The following is a 19869-nucleotide window of genomic DNA, read 5'->3' on the forward strand; positions in this document are numbered from 1 at the left end:
TAAGGTTTTGCAAGCACTATTCTAGGCATACAAAGACTGACATAGTTCTCTTTCTGTCCTCAAAGTCTGTCAACAGTAGACTCAGTACATCTGATCTGTGGCAAAAGAAATATCTCTGCAGATTTTACATTATTTATGTTCACAGTTTACTAAAAATCCTAATGACAAAGCTCCCATCTAAGTGTGAATGAAGTAATACCAAATGCATCACTCTCTTAAGATTTCAGCCACCTCCAACTTTTCTGCCTTCTTTACATGTTTCAGTGACTAAGTTGTTATATTTATATAGAGCTTTTGTGACTGACAACAGATAGATCTTATAAAACTTGACTTAAAGCCTTCACACTTGAATTCAGACATATTAATACTGGGCCTTATTTTTTAGAGTTAATTACTTTCAGGTTTGTTCTATAAATAGCTTGTATGGGTGTAAAAAAAAATCCTCATGTTAGCATCCTTTTTAGAACACTTTATAAAATATATTTTCTTGATTAGTTACACGAAATCTCTTCATGTGGCAAGTAGAAATGCAGAGTACAAGGATGCTACACTAGTATGTATGTGAAGACCTGTGCATTTAAATACATCTTTATGAAGCTCATTTATTTACGCACTCTGGAAAACCTTTGGATTTTAAACATTAAACTGAATTTGCCAGGAAATTAGAAGAAACAAAAAACTTAAGTTTAAGAAAGACAAAACTTAGGCAAGATCTGTCATAATGCTCTTCTTTCTTGAATGAGATTGATACCATTAGTTCTTGGTACAGCTCAGTATTTGTTTAGATGATAAATAAATGTCTTTGAAAACTTGTTTAAACTTCTGTGTTTACATTGAAATACACACACACACACAAGCACATTTTTCACCAAGTACCTGTTAATTTCAGATGTATGTTGACACACACATTTTGGCCCTGGAGTTTTAATTTCTGCCATCATCATTATACCATAAACAAGTTTAGGTGGACTTGATCTTGTTACATCACCTCCTCAAGGAGTTAGTTAAGTGTGTAATCAATCCATCTCTGCAGTGTACACTCACATGAAAGCAAAATCACATTAAAATACAACATCGAACTTATTTCTATTTTACTGGGATTTCTCATTTACTCTCAGAGATTTGAATGCTTAATTAAGTTATCACACTGATTGTTTCTCCAGGAATTTAACTAGAAGCATCAAATGAAAGAAAGGTGTTTTTTCCCCCTTATTTAGAGTTTACAATCTGAAGTGTTTTCAGCTTCGTACACTATTTGATAACAAAGAATTTCAACAAATCATAGGGATGTCCCATACAACTGTGGCAAATAGTTTCTCTCTGATCCGGCCTGTTATAGCTCCTAGAAACTTTAGGCAAACCATGCCCTGAAGAAGAAACTTCATCCTGTATATGGGGCAACGCATATGCAAATCGGAAAAGTGCCTAGCAACTTCAAAACTGCACTTTGTGGGCAGACCTTTGGTAAAGCTTCCCAAATCAGTATTATGTTTCCCAATACAGTTTTAAAATGCAAGTCAAGAAACAGCTTTTTAGTTTCATACTTGCTTATCTTAATTTAAAGGAAATTTTAACTGCGTTACTAAAGGTGAAGACTAATCAAATCAGGTAGTTTAGTGTGTTAGTTTACTTCTTCTTAACTTCCGCCACAGTGACTATGACTAGCGCATTAAAATGACAACAGTGCTTTGCTGCTTTGAATTTTTGCAGCATATTAGATCAGCTTTCATCACCATGAACTCATCTGTGACAAATTATAGGCAGTTTAGTTTCTGCAAGCTGATTTGGCCCCGTCCTAAGGTCATGCTGAAGAGCTCTTTGATCCATAAGTTTCCAAATAATAAAAAACAATCCTTTACCCTAAATTAAATATACATAATTCAATTTACAGATTGAATTTAAAACTTTTTAGACTAAAGCCATTTAGCATCAAATATCAGGGAGTAATACTGTAAAAAGAAGCTCAAAAGAGGTACCTCCAAATATTTTGAAAATATAATGGAGCTTCTCACTTAAACCTTATAAATTCATAATGAATTTAAAATCAATATATTTTAAATATCATAGGTTAATAGATTTATGAAGAATGTTACTGAATAAGTACACGAATAAGCAATGTTAACCATCTCAATAGATACATGATTTAAGAATGGCAAATTAAGTTACAAAAATAATTTTGATATGTAATTATTTCTAGCTTTAAGTACGGTGATTCACACAGTTTAAATACTTGTGAGGTTCACTTAAAAGTGGATTCTGTTAATAATAAGTACCTTATATTGAATCCTGAGTGTTCGCAGAAAGTGGGCAGAATGTTGCCCGTGGCTTACTCCATATGGTCTTCCAGAAACCCTTTGAAGGAAATCACTGTTATTCCCATTTTACAGATGTGGAGGTTGAGAGTTAAGAGGTGTTAAATAACTAACAAAATGTTATACTCCCGTAAAATATCAGAACTGAGATTCAAAACCAGGTCTCTTAGATGACAAGGTGAATGTTTGTAATCACTGCTGTACTAATGTAATGATCCTAAGATTATAATTATGGATGCATATTAAGACAGTGTAAATATGCTCTCATCTTAACGTTTGTGAATAGGATAAACTGCAGCTTATTGTTGTCACTGAATTATGTAAGTTTTATTTCATGGATAAACATAAACGAATACGTATGAAATGCCTCCATTCCCTGCTACAAAACATTTCCCTTTGAAGTCGCCACTTAGCTAGTTTGGATCTGAGTTGAGCATTTAGCAAAAGTTAAAATGTAATGCCAAACTTCATTGGTTGGATTTTTTATTAGATAAGGTAGAAATGAAAGCAGCAGGCAATTTAATTAGCAGTAATTTTTCTGGGCAAGTCATTACTTTGATGAACTTCAGAGCAACGTTTATGGCTCCTAATTAACCATGTTAGTCATTTGATTGAATAATCACTTTGGAAATGTTTCTACAATTTGATTAGAGTCTGACCCACTCTGATGGTCATAAATTAACTGATATCGCTTTAGGATAACATGACTTTAGTTACTTTAGGGGAATAAACTTCTCTTAGCCATATTTTTTTCAGGCTTCTCTGGACCATACAGAGGGTACCGATTTTAAAGATAGACTGGACTTAAACGATGCTGGCCAAGTGTCTCAATTTCAAGAGCTAGATGTTAATTTTATTTACTCTGGGGTGTAATCAACAGTATTAAGAACTGGCATAATCACAAATATATTCTCGTGTATGCATTTTTTTCTAAATTGCTGTTCAGTGCTTTTTTGTTTGGAACTTAGGCCACAAGTTGAGCCTTTGGAAACGTACTGGAGGCTGCGGCATTAGCCATATTTTATGTCATTGATTTATGATGAATTTTAAATCAGTATACTTTAAATGTCATAGAATAATAAGTAGAATTTATGAATAATATTACAGAGTAAGTACAACAGAAACCAATAAATCAGCTAGTTCAATAGACACGAGTATTAGTGAAATTATCCATCGAATCCTATCTTTGATGTCAAATGTCTAGTTTTCCAGGATTATGATTATTTCATATGATGTTAGGGCACTTTTATAAGCCGACCCTTCAACTTTGAATAGTGGGTTTCTCAGAAACGCTCGCATTTTCTTTCTTCCGCTTTTTCTCCCCCTTTGGGGAGGAAACTACATTTAGTCACGCTAAATATATAATAGAGTTTAACCTATACATTTCCTAGCTGCCTCCAGAGCCAGCCAGCTGTTTTTACAGCCACACTCCAGCTGGGCAGCAGTCAGTAAAAGTATTTTGTGGCAGGGTGTCAACATTGGTACAACAAAATGCTTGCCTCTAAGCAGCTGCGGAGCTGATGGCAGAGTCATTAACACTCTCCTTTCCAGGCCCAGCTGCCTGAGGGAACTTACGCCTTGGTAATAAAATAACATGAAAAATTAATTTGAAGTACCATTGGTTAAGGAGTTGGGATAAAATGCATTGCTAATCATTTGTTAACCCAGAAGATCAACTCCACTGCAACCCTATTGTAAGCACTGATATCAGAAAGCACGGTTTAACCCTGTAGGGTCAGAATTACATACTACATAATACTTTATGTAAAGAAGGCACAATGTAATAAAGTGTTTGAAAATGAGTTTTACACTATTTTCGGCTTGTAAGCTATCGATTGCCATGTACTTTTCAACGTTACTGCTATTAGGGATCGCCATTAAGCTATTTTTGACTAAAACCACATAAGATAAGCTTTTTTCTGTGAAATAATATCTCATATTTTGGTTGATATTTATCACTAGAAAAAATTTTAGAACATCAGGTAGACTTTAAAAATGGAACATTCCAGACCAAGAAAGAATGACATCTGGGCTAAACAGTGCTCATTATCTATTACAGCATGAAAGTCTGTGGATGGATAGTTAAAGAGAGATAAGGGCCTTTGGATTCCCATTCATTTAAATGTTATTACTTGTTCAGAAGTTAAGTACTTACTACAAGTGGTGGAAAGGAAGATATATTCTTATATTAAATAGCACACTTGTCATATATATTTTATACATTTATTTTTGTACATGTTGTTTTAAAAACTTAAGTAATACATACAGAAGGTAGAATCAACTTAATCACATGTGTATATATTCCTGTGGAACCTATATATGTTATATGTAGGGCTGGGCCCAGGTTTTTGGTACCTAAAACTTATAAAATTTGGGGAACCCTCTGAAAGAAAAGGAAAAGGAAATGACATATACAAAATTAGGCCTAGGATTTCAGTAGGGCTCTTGCAAGTAGAGGGTCTTGAGGTTGAAACTACACTCTCTTCACCATGAATAGACCTCTGGTTATGTGAGTGAACTTCTATATTCAGAGTTAAATAACTAGGGACGATAACAGACTCAGATAACATCTCACCCAACCCTTTGTTTTATATAAACTTAGACACAAAATGGCTTATCTAAAGTCATGTAGCTTTATTAGTAGTAAACGAAGGACTTGAATTTTAATCTTTTGTCTCCTAATCTATATATCTTTCCTTTTCTCCATATCTAAAGCTACTAAACACATTAGATACACAACCATCACTATGACTCAAGTTTAACCATTAACCAAGTTGATTTTCTCAGGGATGAGTTAACTTGGTCACACAGGCAAGGCCTCACTCTTAAGGTAACAATGGTGTTTGCTAAAAAGTTGTTGGATTTCTCTTTTATAGCCTCACTGGATTTGAATCTGACCTGTGGGCTTAACAAAATGAAAAACCAGTCTTGTTTCTATCTGAAGAAAAAAGAGCAGTCACCTTACTAGGCTGGAGTAATTTTAAGAGATATAACAATTTCGTCTTCTCATAATAATCTCTAGCCAGTGTTCATGAAATAAACTATGAATGAGTCCTTTATTGATCTTTGCTTTGGATGACATTGAGTATACAAAGTTATTCCATACATGTCCTGAAATATTTTTTAAGTCATGACACTGTTTGAGGACACAATCACATTTATGCAGGGTTGCCGGTAAAGCCACCTTTACTTTATTAAGGTTGGGGTGGGTAAAACTTTGAATTCACCTGCCTGTTCAGGAGAATCGGTATCCACCATGATATGCTTCTCATCCTTAAGTTTCTTGTGTGGGCCCTGCCTGAAACGTTAACTATGTGTTGACAAGTTCCCCTCAAGAGACTCGTGTCAGTTTCTGTTACTTTTCCTTTCTGCACTCTGTCCACTGATAACAGCACATTTTCAGCTCCAGACATCTTTGACCACTGTTGTTTCCTCTTGCAGAAGTGCCTAGCTGCCACTCCATTTATATGAGGCAAGAAGGCTTCCTGGCTCATCCCAGCAGAACAGAAGTTAAGTTTTCCACTACTGAAATTCTTGTAAATACCTGTCAACATAATTGGACATCCTAAGGATGCTGTCAGATTATCATTATATTACATGGGGAAAATCACTTATGTCCACTAAAGCATTATTTTTAAACTTTTCTTTTTAAAGTAAAAGGAAGATTTTTCAGGTCATGATCTCTTATATTTGGTTGTTAACATGAGTCATGTGCATATAAACAGCTGAAAAGTGGACTTCTCTGTTCTTTTTTGCCAGCAACTACATCCTTTTGAAAGAGAACGTGTGCTTTTATAAGATCACCTTACCTTACTGCTTTCTACTGAAATGTATCTTTTAGGAATTTTCAATTTTGCTTTAGAGACCTAAGTCATTGTTTTGAAATAAAGCACCGTTGATTTAAATACATTCACCTTTAAATATCCTAGATTTTACATTTTGGGACAAGTCATTGTTAAGAATGGACTTTCACAGAAGAGACTTAGAAAAGGAGTTTTCTGTTGTGGATGTGTTATGGTAACCGTGGGGGGAAAGTTTTGTTCTAATGGGCATGATACCTGCAAAGTAATGAATGAAAATGATCTTATCTGGATAGACTCCCCTTTAAAGTATTTCCAGAATTACGTGCCTGGTCCTTGATGTCAACACTATGTATCTTCAGTGAATGACTTAGATCCATCCTTCTAGGTTGAGTCCAGCATTGGTTGTTTTGTTTAAATAACATTAATAGAAGTAAATCCCCATGTTTAAAGAGTAGTATTATGAGATGGTAAATCCAGAAAATGTGAGGCCCAGAATTTTGCACAAATGCAATATAATTATTGTTGCTATTTTTAATATTATGTACCTACCACAGAGACCAATACTTTTGAGAAATAAAACTGTGACTAAACTATGGGAAATTTCTTCCTGGTGATGAAAGATAACAGCAATTAAATGAAGGTGCCACAGTCAAAGATATTTGGGGGAGAAAATGATTGTGAAAAGCTGTCAATTTATTTTGCATTTTTCCTATGGACTTAGTTATGTTACAGCAAAAAAGGAAAGTTTTTTTTAACTGCCTTGGCTATTGAAGATGAAAACATGAGAAAGTTAACCTAGCTAAATATTTCTCCAAAGAAGTAAGGGGGTAAACCGTACCTGTTTCAGTTCATCAGGGTCATAATGCAAGGTACATGGCAGTAATTCGCTCTGATTTCCCTCTCATCTGGTTGAATAACAAAACTTGGAAGAAAATGGAAAAGGAAATGATACATTATACATCCCAGGTTTGCCAGTGTTTACGTAAGCTCTATGCTTTGGTTAGTAATAATATAAATTGCTAACTCTCATGTATTACCATGTGCTAGGCAGTGTTCTAAAGTTGCATATATTAAATCACGTAATCCTCACAACAACCCTATAAGGTAGATGCTTTGTTATCATTCCCATTTTATAGATGAGGAGACTGAGGCACAGAGGTTAAATAATGTGTCCAAGGTCACGGAGTGGAAAAGTAGAAGAGTCCTTTTCTACCTCCGTTTTTGCGTTAATGGTTATATTTTGATTTATTTGTGAGTGTTGTTTCTGTCATGAGTAAATGTATTTCATTTCCCCCCACAGGCTGCATGTTTGAAAAGGGCCCCAGGCAGTTTTATGATGACACCTGTGTTGTCCCAGAGAAATTCGATGGTAGGTTTTTCATTGTGTATCAAGTTTTGATTTCTGTAAGAGGGCGAGGAGAGATCACCTTCGCCTCTCCTGAAAGCAGTCAACATCGCTACTTAACGATCTTTATGCCCATCACTTACGATGCACTCAAGTCTCGCTAAACTTTGCCTCTTATAAATTCCCTTTCCTTTGCCCATTAAGAAGCTTTCTTCTTTTGTCCTATGAGAGATCCCATTTTTAGAGTTAGACAGAGTGTCATTCTTGCTGGGCTTTATGTAGAATAAGGGGGCCCTTTCCATTGCCTGGCTGAGGACATGCAGCTTGTTGCTTGAGATTTATTGAGAGCTGATCCCGTAATTAACAAAGCAGAGGAGAAAGCATGCTACTGTGGATGCATGGATGACTAATGCAGGCTCTTGCCTTTTATTGTTCACGAAAAGATGCATTATGGAATACAGGAACAATACAGCTGCCCATTTAGTTAGTGATTGTGAGTCCTCCTTTTTTGTTTTTCCCCTGGGAAGATGTTCATTACTAATGTGACATTACTTTGTAATTGCTTCAGATGGAGTTAGGAAAGCATCACTCTTTTTTTTTTTTTTTTTTTTTTGCCGTACGCGGGCCTCTCACTGTTGTGGCCTCTCCCGTTGCGGAGCACAGGCTCCGGACACGCAGGCTCAGCGGCCATGGCTCACGGGCTCAGCCGCTCTGTGGCATGTGGGATCTTCCTGGACCGGGGCCCGAACCCGTGTCCCCTGCATCGGCAGGTGGACTCTCAACCACTGCGCCACCAGGGAAGCCCTGCATCATTCTTTTAATATCACTTGCTGTGGCAATGAAAATGAAAATATCACCCAAGTGATATTTTGGGTGTCAAGTTAGAATCTTCTTTTCTTGACAAGGGTGGCAGCAGTCAGCATCTACCCAGAGGCTTGGGTAAAAAGTGAACAGTTGATTGACTTAGTGGTTCTTCAGAGCGGTCTCCATATTTCCTGCTTTGATTGTTTAACAGGAAACAAGCAGGGGCCCTCTGATTAGCTGATTGCACAAACTTTAGGGATCATGGCTGTAATGGCCTGGTAGCTCTCAGGAGTTTTTAATTGTCATTATTTAAACAGCAAAGTGTATGTGCAGATTGCTTCTCAGTCTCTAATTAGTTGCTTGAAGTCTACTGTGTTCCCCAGGCTTTCGCTACAGGTAGACGTTTCAGAAGGGGTGATATAAGTCTTGGGAAGATCTGTTTCCTTAGCCTCCCTTTACATTGCTAAATTCATGCCAAGGTCACAGGGTTAAACTCCAATAGGGATCACTTTTTCAGCCTTACTCTATAATAGATGTTACTTTTAACCTTAGAGTTTCAGAGGTGTGATCTGTGTTATTTTCTTTGGCATCATTCACAGAGCATCAAAATCCTTAAAGTCCAGCTTTTTCTCTTGAGATAAAGCATAAAGTCTACTTTTTGGCATGACCTTCATCAGTTTCTTTCATGCTTAGTGAGCTTAAGAAATCGCGATAATTAGTATGGGCACGTAAGGAAGGAAAATAGCTCAAAACTCTAAACAGGATTATGATATAATCTAATAGGGCAAAGTCTAAGTCACTTACATGTTTGGGGAAGCTAACTGTCTTGATTATATTTTCCCTTTGGCTTTGAAATACTCCTCAATTTTATACTAAGAAAATATTTTTGGGAAGATAGTATTGGGCTTACATTTTATAAGGAATAGAGACCAAGAAGAAAGAAGAACAAAGGGTTATTTTTTCGTTGTACAAGGCCAGTATGGTCAGTCACATTTATAGGCAGAAGAAATCTAAAGGTTAGAAAATCTGAATCTGACAGTGTTTCACTCTATCTGCATAATTGCTCAGTTACCCCCCTGAAAATTTCTAAATCTCAGAAGGAAAAACGGAGATAAATAAACCTGTCATTGAAATCAGTATGAAGAGACACTTCTATATTTTATAGCTTAGACCAAAACAACATAATGATTTTTAGCAGCTGTTGAGTGAATAATTTTGTTTTGGTTTAGGTTTTTCTTTTGCGGTACGCGGGCCTCTCACTGTTGTGGCCTCTCCCGTCGCGGAGCACAGGCACAGGCTCCGGACGCGCAGGCTCAGCGGCCATGGCTCCCGGGCCCAGCCGCTCCGCGGCATATGGGATCCTCCCGGACCGGGAATGAACCCGTGTCCCCTGCATCGGCAGGCGGACTCTCAACCACTGCGCCACCAGGGAAGCCCTGGTTTAGGTTTTTTAAGTGTTCTTTCTGTAATTATTTTAAGAGGTGTATTTCTGTCTCTTGACCAAAGGAAATTTTTAAAAAGCTCATGATTTGGTCTGGTTTATAATTCACACTTAATGTCAGAAAATCGGCTCAAATATATTCTGTCTGAATTGTTTCTTTAGTGCAGGAGAGAAATTCATGCATTAATAGTGATATGCTTGTAGGGCCCTAGACATTCAATCCCCAATGTGACTAATTCCACATATATTTGAGACAATTTGCTGGAGATAGAAGTAAATAATCAGTAGTCATGAAACTGAGTTGTGTTTTTTTTTTTTTTGGTTTGTTTGTTTTTTTGTAAAATCAAAATATCTGGCCAGATATTCCAAAGAATTGGAAACTAACACCTTTGCTGCTGTAATCTATTTAATAGAGTTTTTTACACTTTGTATGAATAACAAATAAATGTAGCACAAACAAACCTTTCTTGTTTAAAAATATAGATAACAGAAAACTCTGGTATATTCTTTTTTGTGTGTGTATAAACATTATAAAATTGGACTTTTAGAAAAAGAATAGCAAGCTAAACTCAAATAAGTGCAATACAAACAAGAGACAAGGAAAAATGAGAGAATTTTCATTTGCTGCCAGTTGAGAAAGCAGAGTGCCAGCGAAGGTGTGGAAGGAAGATGGTATACCGGTAATCCAGTATGCCCTGAATTACCCATGACATTGTCCTAGTTTTTACTTAACTCACAGAGTCTAAGATGCTATTAACTTTGCTTTGAAGTATTTGCATTAAAATTTTCACTAGTTTGTCATGTGCAGATCAATGAGGTATTTATAAATTGCAGGATTTAATTTGTGCAAATAAAATGCACAGAGCTTAAAATTGATTACTCCCTCTGCGTTGTTACTTAGAGCGATAAGTAATAGCATTAACAATGAAGGCAAGAAGTATGATCAGATACTACAGTTTTTAAAATAGTGTCTAAAAAAAAAAAGTTATGCAGCATTTTTATAAGTAAATGACCTCCATGGATTTATTCTGGCCTTTGTGCATTTATAGTGACCTTTATATATACAGCTGTGTGTAAATTTGTAGATTCCTGGGTTATATTCACCCTTTTACCTATTTTAAATCCCTATTTAATGGTAACAGTATATTTCATAGACACCCTTAAATTGGTTGTGGTGTAACCATTTTAGTGATTGGTTTAATATAAATTTTATGTAAATATCATGGCTAATCATAGAAACTTAAAATGTTTTTAATTTAGGAGATATAAAGCAAGAGCCAGGAATGTATCGGGAAGGACCCACGTACCAGCGGCGGGGATCACTTCAGCTCTGGCAGTTTTTGGTAGCACTTCTGGACGACCCTTCCAATTCCCATTTCATTGCCTGGACTGGGAGAGGCATGGAATTTAAATTGATTGAGCCTGAAGAGGTGAGTTTAGTAGATTCTACTTAGGAAGATCAGATATGTTCTAATATAAGGAAACATAGACTTGATTAATATGCCAAAGAAGTATTTTTTAATTTTAAAACTATAGGGAAACATTGTGAATTAAAAGGTGAGCCAAAAAAAAAGCAGGAATGTATTTAAAATAAGACATGAATATGTTGCAGGCTTTTTCCAGCTGCATACCATCCTACAGGAATCGAAGGAAATCAACTGGATTATTAGCATAATCCTTTATTCAAGAGAGCAGGGCTTGGGAAGTCTCTAAAGGTGTGTCTAAGTTGGCCACGTTTGATGGTCTTTGAGGAAGAGAGATGTCTATCAAAGTTCAACTAGTTTTGGGTATGGAGGAATTGTTCTTGAGAATTAGCAGTTATTATTTGGACAGTCTTGATTTTTGTCAAGAGGGTTAGAGAGGAACATTTAGAGAACAAAGTCATGTGTAAGAGGGTGTAGGGGAGACTTAGCTGTGGGCAATAAAGGCACACAAGGGCCACAGTGGGAAATTCTTACTCCTTAAGTGTTTCTTAGGAGACACAGACCTGTACAACCATTGTTTTCCTTTGATTATTGGTGACATCTGTTTTAAATCAGCTGGGCTGTGTACGCTCCTTTGGAAGGTAGGAATAAAGTTTAAAATGTCACCATACCTAAGAAGACTCTGGATAGAGAGAATACAGGTAAATGGAACACCTTTCATTCTGTTCAGCTGTCTTACTTCCTCCAACCCTCCCCCATGCACATACCAATGGAGTGTTCCCCTGAAAAACCTCTCAGTTCAATTTTTATTCTGCCCAGGACTAACTTTAGGCTTAAGCCTACTTTTTTTTTTTTTCTTTTCTTTTTTTGGTTGCGGCCCATGGGATCTTTGTTGAGGCAGGCAGGATCTTTTCATTACGGGATGGTCTCTTCGTTGCTGTGCTCGGGTTTCTCTCTAGTTGCGGCATGCAGGATTTCTCTTTCTCGTTGAGGTGCGTGAGCTCAATAGTTGTGGCACACGGGCTTAGTTGCCCCACGGCATGTGGGATCTTAGTTCCCCAACTAGGGATCAGACCCGTGTCCCCTTCATTGGCAGGCAGATTCCTTACCACTGGACCACTGGGGAAGTCCCAAGCCTACTATTATTATTACAACATAACCTACCGAATAGCATTTTGGACCTCAAAAGAACGGTGACTTTTATATGAAATGTTTGTGTCTTATTAAAGATGCTTTTTCTGCTGCTGTTAAAATTGACTTCAGTTTACGTTAGCTGAGAAAGCAATGGAAGACTTTTAGCTAACATGCCCATGACTGATCATATTGGCTGTAGGATCTAAACACCTCAGAAAAGTCGAAAAATTCAGAGAGAGATATCCAGCTATTTTTTAAGTCAAAGTGATTAGTTTCACGTAGACTAGACATCTACAACCTAGACTAGGCTAATGGGCCTATACATCTTGCATTTTCTGCTCTATGAGACCATGTATTTAATCATAATCAGATAACGTGTCCTAATTTGATTTCCAGAAGATAAGGTGACATTACTTATTAAGATTTAAGAGATTATCCGATTCGAATATGTATTAAATAAAGTATGAAATCAGAGGAGATGGTTAGTACAATTAAGTGTACTCCGGGTTACATCCATACCCTGGTAGCATTTGAGGGCTCAAGTTAAATCAGAAATTCAATTGAGTATAGGCTAAATGTTTGGGTGTTTGAAGTTTGTACTGCATCTAAAACTTAATTTGGCTGTCAAAAGAAATTCATTTTTTATGTAGGTGTACTTAAATGATATAAGTGAAAGAACCGCAAAAATGTGAAGCACTAAAAATTGAGACTAGAAACACTTAACGTAAAGTAATTTGAAAGCCCTTTAACATGATGGGAATGTGTGCTCTTCACCTCGTGAAAGATGTTAATAATCTCTGCAAGCGTTGGTTCATGCTAGAACTGAGGACATTCAACAGGGATTTATATCAATTACTTCCGTCCATCTGTGGTTAAAATAAGTGAGCAGAAACAGAATTTTTATTTTTGCCATCTATCTGTTAAGATGGGGGAATTGACTGAATTATGTCTGTGATTATTGATCCACTCAGAAGTGTAAAAATACTTAGGCACACGTGATTAAGTTCTTTATATAGCAATTGTTGATTTTTAAGCTGATCATGTTTGAACAAGTAGAATAGGAGACTTGACCAGGGGACCATTAAGTTACATCAAATTGTGAATTTCTGTGATTTTTTTTTTTTAAATGCCGGGAAGGAATACAATTATTTCTGTTCCATACAACAAACCAACATTTAGACACCTTTTCTGTATCAGACTCAGAAAGTAAAAAAGGACAGGGGAATTCAGAGTCAGCCTAACTCCCCGGCAATTGTGCAATAAGCGCTCAATGTCTCCTAAGGCCCTTTGTTCAAAATGAAACATTCCATTTCTGATTGCTGCATTGCTCACTGCTACAATTGCTTCCATCAGGCAATGACTGTGCTGCTTATGTTTAAGTTTCTTCTTTGGAAAATGTTTGTGAAATTTCTTTAGTCTCTGTGGCCCACGGTCACCCTCTTCTTTCAACTACACAGCAGTTAATTGAGGGTCTGTGACAGCACAGCTCATGAAAGGTGGCTCTGAAGCCATCCTTGTTGGAATTACTCATGAGTTCCGCTTTTTGTATTTCCTCTTGCAGTTTAAAATGATACTGAGTGAGACTGCAGTCTTGTGGCTGATTATCTGCTCAGTGTGTTTGGATAACTTTAGCAAGCACATAATCTTTAACATCTCTTTTTGAGATATTCGAGATAAGGAGATGTTATTTTTTAATTAATCATGGGTTCTGGGGAATTGTTCCAGGGAACAGTTATTGACATAGTGAAGCATCTGTAGGAGGCAGAGTAGAAGTCTTCTGCTAATATGCAAGCTTGTTGAGCTGGAAGAGTTATCGAGAAGTCTGATAGCCAGGCCCTGATTGTGGTTTCGAGGTTTACTGTTGCATATTCAAGCGTGATTTTAAAAATAAATTGAATAATAATTGAACGATTGCATTTTCCTGTTTAATTCATTTGGTGATAAGGATAAATGCTAGAGTGCTATAGAGATCTTTTCACTCTCCTCATTAACATCCAAAGTTTTCTTTTGAAAGAGTGTTAAAAGGAATTTACTGAAAGTATTGCCATCATCGTACCCACTCCATGTTGAAAATGGTACCTTGGCTTTTTTTTTTTTACATCTTTATTGTAGTATAATTGCTTTACAATGGTGTGTCAGTTTCTGCTGTATAACAAAGTGAATCAGCTATATGTATACATATATCCCCATATCTCCTCCCTCTTGCGTCTCCCTCCAACCCTCCGTATCCCACCCCTCTAGGTGGTCACAAAGCATCGAGCTGATCTCCCTGTGCTATGCAGCTGCTTCCCACTAGCTATCTGTTTTACATTTGGTACCTTGGCTTTTAGTGGCGCCGGATATAGTGGTGATTGATGGGGTCATATGTGAGGGCTGAGTGGACTTTCTTAGTTGTTGGATGGTCTAACCTATCCTGGAAATTATTTATGTTATCTGTTCATTTTAAGTTGCAATCTTTTAAAAAATTTTTATCATGATAGGAACACAACATGGGATCTATCTTCTTATTAAATTTTTACAGGTTCAATCCAGTATCATTAACTATAAGAACAGTGCTGTACAACAGATTTCTGTATCTTATTCCTTCATCTTGCACAACTTGTCTGCATCTCTCAGGCATATGAGTATCCATTTCCCTCAACTTTATAATGAATGTGATATTGAAACAGCTCTAAGAATAAATTTGGGGGCTTCCCTGGTGGCACAGTGGTTGGGAGTCCGCCTGCCGATGCAGGGGACACGGGTTCATGCCCCGGTCCGGGAGGATCCCATATGCAGCGGAGCGGGTGGGCCCCTGAGCCATGGCCGCTGAGCCTGCACGTCCAGAGCCTGTGCTCTGCAACGGGAGAGGCCACAACAGTGAGAGGCGCGCGTACCGCAAAAAAGAAAAAAAAAGAATAAATTTGATTGTTTTAAAATGTCTACTGATACCCATGGTGCTGAGAATTAACTGGCATCATAAAAGTCAAACTCTGCTTATGGTATTAAAAAAACATCTTTCTCTCCCCAAAGACTTCCACTGTGTTGTCTTGAAGTGTGTTGCAGGTATTTTACTTTCTAGGTGCCTCCTGGTGAGCCTCTAGAAAAGTATGATTTACAAATGCATAAGTGTTCAGAAATTGTTCAATTTCAGGAGATACTAATAATGTATTTTCACATCCCCTCCAGGTTCGCAGGCTGTTCAGTTGTCATGTCTATTAAAGATTCATTGATGTCCATTGTTAGCTTTTTAAAAGACATTTTATTTAGAAATTATTGCTTTCACTTCTTATTGCCATCAGCCCATTTTGCTATTGCTTAGAACATTTACATTAAAACGAAGTTTATCTTTGGAACTTTAAGATGTACCTGTCACAGTGATTCTGTTTTGATATATAGTCACATCCCTGTGACGTTACATCTCTCTGCTCTTAAAAAATTATACTGATATATGTGACTAAATTACATTGTATCTTCATTCAGGAAGTAGAAATTAGTGAGAGAGAAAATAGCAAGGATCAGTGTTTTTAAAAGAGAAAAAAAAAAACCTCTGGAGAAAGGTTATTAATGAAGTAGAGAGAGACAGAATGATCTCTTTGCAAAGCGTTCTGTTTTAGTATATTACACGTAGCAACAACTTGGAATTCTGTGAACATGAAGGAAACGTAGCAACAACTTGGAATTCTGTGAACATGAAGGAAAACTCTAAGCCTATTTAAAAATGGTGTCTCAGGGTTACCTAGGTATGCATGGCAGCTGCAATTTCTGCTCAGATGAAGCAAAAGTGGAAATTAATGCGAAGGTGACTTTAGCTGGGGTCATAGAAGCAGGCCACCCTGTTCTGGATAATGCTGCATCTAGCCAGGGTAGTGGTGAGGTAGGGGATACAGATATGTTGAGGAAGGAGGTTTTGCTGAAGCTCTGTTGAAGCTCGGACATTGTTCACTAAACAACAAAAGTGGATATTCTGCTTTAGAGATTTTTGTCTGTGGACTCATATACATGGTGACCTTCTTATTTTTAGCATCTGATTACCGTTCTTTATATGAACGCTTAATTCCCCAGTGTAGTATTGGCTACAGTTTTATCCTGATGCTGCTTCGGGCAATAAAAATTATTTGCAGTTCAGCTTACTAATTGGTATACTGTTTCCTCTGCTGTACACACTGTGCCACTTGTTCACTCTTTTATTCAGCGTCATGCAGGATATCTATTTTCCTTTGGTTTATCATAACCTCAGAAACACCTTTACAAAGAGATCACGAAGCCACTCTTGATCTATAGATTTTATCTGAAAAGAAAAAATAAGAAGGAAAAAGCAGGGTACCTCAGAATGCGAAGCATGCCTCGACTTCAGGGTGATCGCTGAAGGCCTGGTTTAAAAAGCAAACCAGGACGCAGGATACGCAGATCATGATAGCTTTTGTGTCTTTACTCATGTTTTTGATTTGGATGTGTTTTAGAGCGCTTGGAAGTAATTAATGAATTAACTAATTTTTATGAGATATGTTGCTAAGTTTATACTTAAGACTACAATGTAATTCTGTTTTGGTGGCAGGTGGCCCGGCGTTGGGGCATTCAGAAAAACAGGCCAGCTATGAACTATGATAAACTTAGCCGTTCACTCCGCTATTATTATGAGAAAGGAATCATGCAAAAGGTGAGCAGCTAATACAGCATTAAAATTCATTGAAATGTTGCGCATTCATCCGCGTGTCATACTTTAAAGCCACGTGTCATTACACTGCTGAAGCAAGGTTTCCGCCCACTTTAACATATGCTTAGCTGTTTGTTTTGCTATTACAAGCCTTTCTGTTTATAAATGCGTGGGCATTATAGACAAATGTGTAATAATATCATATACAAAGTAGTAGACTTTCTGGAAGTCCCCACTTTCCTGTGTTTGGTAGAAAAACTGTTGTTTTCGTACTAATATGGCAAGCATATATCCCCAGAAGTCGTTGATATTTTGCTACATTCTCCACAAGTATATAATTTTGAATACTATCTGAATTATTACCTTTTCCCTCTTGTTCTGGTTCTTAGAACGTTCAGAACGTTGCTTGTTCTCATTCTGAAAAACATTTTTTCTTGGCTGATTTCATTACTTGACAGCTTAACATCTTAAACCGTTGATTAAAAATAAGTATTTGAAAAAAAAAAATAAATAAGTATTTGATCTTATTTCATTGGTATAATGAAGTTACATTTATTTTATTTCAAATGAGTGTCTCTTAATATTTCCAGGTAGCTTTTTTTAAAGGTGTGAGATAAAACAAATGAATTACACCTAGAAACAAAATATAAAATTTTTGAAGAAGGTAATGAATAAACGAATAAATAAAGATAAAACATGTGGGTATTTGTTATTGTTACATCCTTCAGCCTTGCATGCATATTCGATCTAATAGTCTTGACTGTGAACAACGTTTAGGATTTATTCATCGTGAATATTACGTTATAGTTTTATTATGCATCCTTTGTTCATTTGGGGGGACACAGACGTATATTACAGATTGTGGCATAGTTTTATGTCACCATGGTTCTGCCAAGAAAAACTAGACCAGTTGGTCCATGAAACTTACTAGAAGACAGGGAAACAGCATCATTGAGTTTTCTAGACCAAAGGGAATCTGTGCTCTGGAGTTAGCCAGCCTGCAAGTTAGAACTTGGAAGATCCTTAAAAGATAAGGCTGAATTAGATTCTTAATTGCTTCCTATTTCCCTGAATCTCACCTTCAAAATGTAAAACCAGTTACTATCTGCTCTGTCTTCTCCATCTCAACCCCGGAGGCTTTTTTAATTCCTCCCTTTCTCTCATCCACCACTCCCATTTGCAGCCAACCCCTTTCACGTACACCCCATTCTTTTCGTTTTCATCACCATCTTCCTAATTGGGCACATCAAGTGGGCTGGCACAGTAGGTGCTCTGCAGGTCCCCTGGGCAGTGTTACACAAAATGCAGTCATGACTTTGGTTTGCATGCTACCTTCTCATTAGATCACCTTTTTTGAACAGATTCTTCTGCTACTCAGCAGTGGTATTCTTACCTCGTGAAGCTGCTGTGATTATTAAATGAAATAATGTACTTGAGACACTTGCATTGTACCTGGCGCAAAAGTCTTCAACAAATGGTAGCTGTGAATGCATCTCACACCCTGAATCCAAGGCATATTTAGCTTGTGTGTCTTGACCAGTAAGTCCCTTACTAAATGGAGCTGTCACAGAGAGCTAAAAAGTATCGTAAAATGTCTAATCATACCTCAGGTTTTAGACACAGTATTTGAGGGGGTATCTTCAGGATGACATGTCTGGTCTTAAATATTCTCAAAGGTGTTCAAACTTATGCTTATTACTGATACCACCACTTCCATGTTCCTATTTATTTATACAGTTATCACATATCCTATTTATTTACCTCTTACTTTAATAAATGAATAAGGCAAGATGCTATCAAATAGTCAAATGACAGCATAGATGTTGAAAAAACAAAGAAAAATGTTGCGGCTCCTCACGTTTTTTCTATTAGGTTGTAATTGCCAAAGGAAACTATTAGCAACCATTTATTTGTCAGCTAATATAGGAGAGCAAAATGTTGTACATCACAGGCCTTTTGGGGTATTGCATATGATATAAGGAAAACCAGGTCGTTTAAAGGTGAAAAATGCAAAAGTTGAAGTCTACTTATAACTAGCACAACAATCAAGACTTTGGACAATTTTTACAGACGTACATATACTTATTCTTCCTTCCACGTGTTGAGCCGTTCTACTTGCCACTCTCTGACACACCTGTGACTCTCTCATTGCTTCACTCTTTTTAGAATGTCCTGCCATCTTATCTTTACCTATTAACATAATGGTTAAGTAAGTTCTAGTATAGTCATTCAGAGAAAAATTATGCAGTCCTTTAAAAAAAGAAAACTCTGATGTAGAATTATATATTTTAATGTATGGGGAAAGTGTTTATCTGACCACGCTTGTTCATGAACTTAAAACTCTGTGTGTATGTGGTGTATGTAAAAGAAAATAAAATGGAAAGATTAGAGAAAAAATAAAACCCAAATGGATCTAAACATCAAAGAAACCCTGATTATTTTAGTAGTTATGAAAGAAATAAGAAATGAAGTAATGATCATTATACCTTATAGACAGTACATGTATGAATTTCAAAATTTAGAAATGATGGGAAAAGTATATACAAACATTTAAGCATTGGTTATTTCTGGTTGATATAATCAGATTATTATTTCTTCTGGCTTAATCTGTAATTTAAAATTTTCTTCCAATATCCCTGTGTTACTTCTAAAATTTTAAAAGTTAACACATAATTTAAATAGCTAGTCTTTCAAAATTCATGTTTTATCTATCTAAGCATTGCAATTTGTGTATACTGAATGTATAGCGTTTTCCATATTATAACTGAATAACAGAAGACGTTCTGTCCCTTGGTTGGTTATCAGCCCTTGTTCTAAACTTTGTGGCGTTTAACATAGTCCAGTAATTATAGTAGTAGCCCTAAATATGTTTACTGTAAGGAAAATACAACAGTGAGTCAAGGTAGAGTCCTTAAGAGGTTTTATAATCTTGATTGCATATTATACATTTTAATTCCCCGCAGTGGTTTA

General features: G+C 36.7%; 1 protein-coding gene across 2 annotated transcripts in view; it reads left to right on the forward strand.

Moving 5' to 3' along the window:
* Positions 1-19869, forward strand: part of ETV1 (ETS variant transcription factor 1) — a 90748-nt gene that overhangs the window by 68524 nt on the left and 2355 nt on the right. For both annotated transcript variants that reach the window (XM_024767076.1, XM_024767077.1), the window contains exons 9-12: positions 5754-5822; positions 7416-7484; positions 10966-11135; positions 16801-16902. In XM_024767076.1, coding sequence (XP_024622844.1) covers positions 5754-5822; positions 7416-7484; positions 10966-11135; positions 16801-16902 — 410 coding nt within the window. The remainder of the gene's footprint in view (positions 1-5753; positions 5823-7415; positions 7485-10965; positions 11136-16800; positions 16903-19869) is intronic.

The sequence above is a fragment of the Neophocaena asiaeorientalis genome, unplaced genomic scaffold, assembly GCF_003031525.2.
Source record: "Neophocaena asiaeorientalis asiaeorientalis breed wild unplaced genomic scaffold, Neophocaena_asiaeorientalis_V1.1 scaffold70, whole genome shotgun sequence".
In the NCBI taxonomy this organism is placed as follows: Eukaryota; Metazoa; Chordata; class Mammalia; order Artiodactyla; family Phocoenidae; genus Neophocaena; species Neophocaena asiaeorientalis.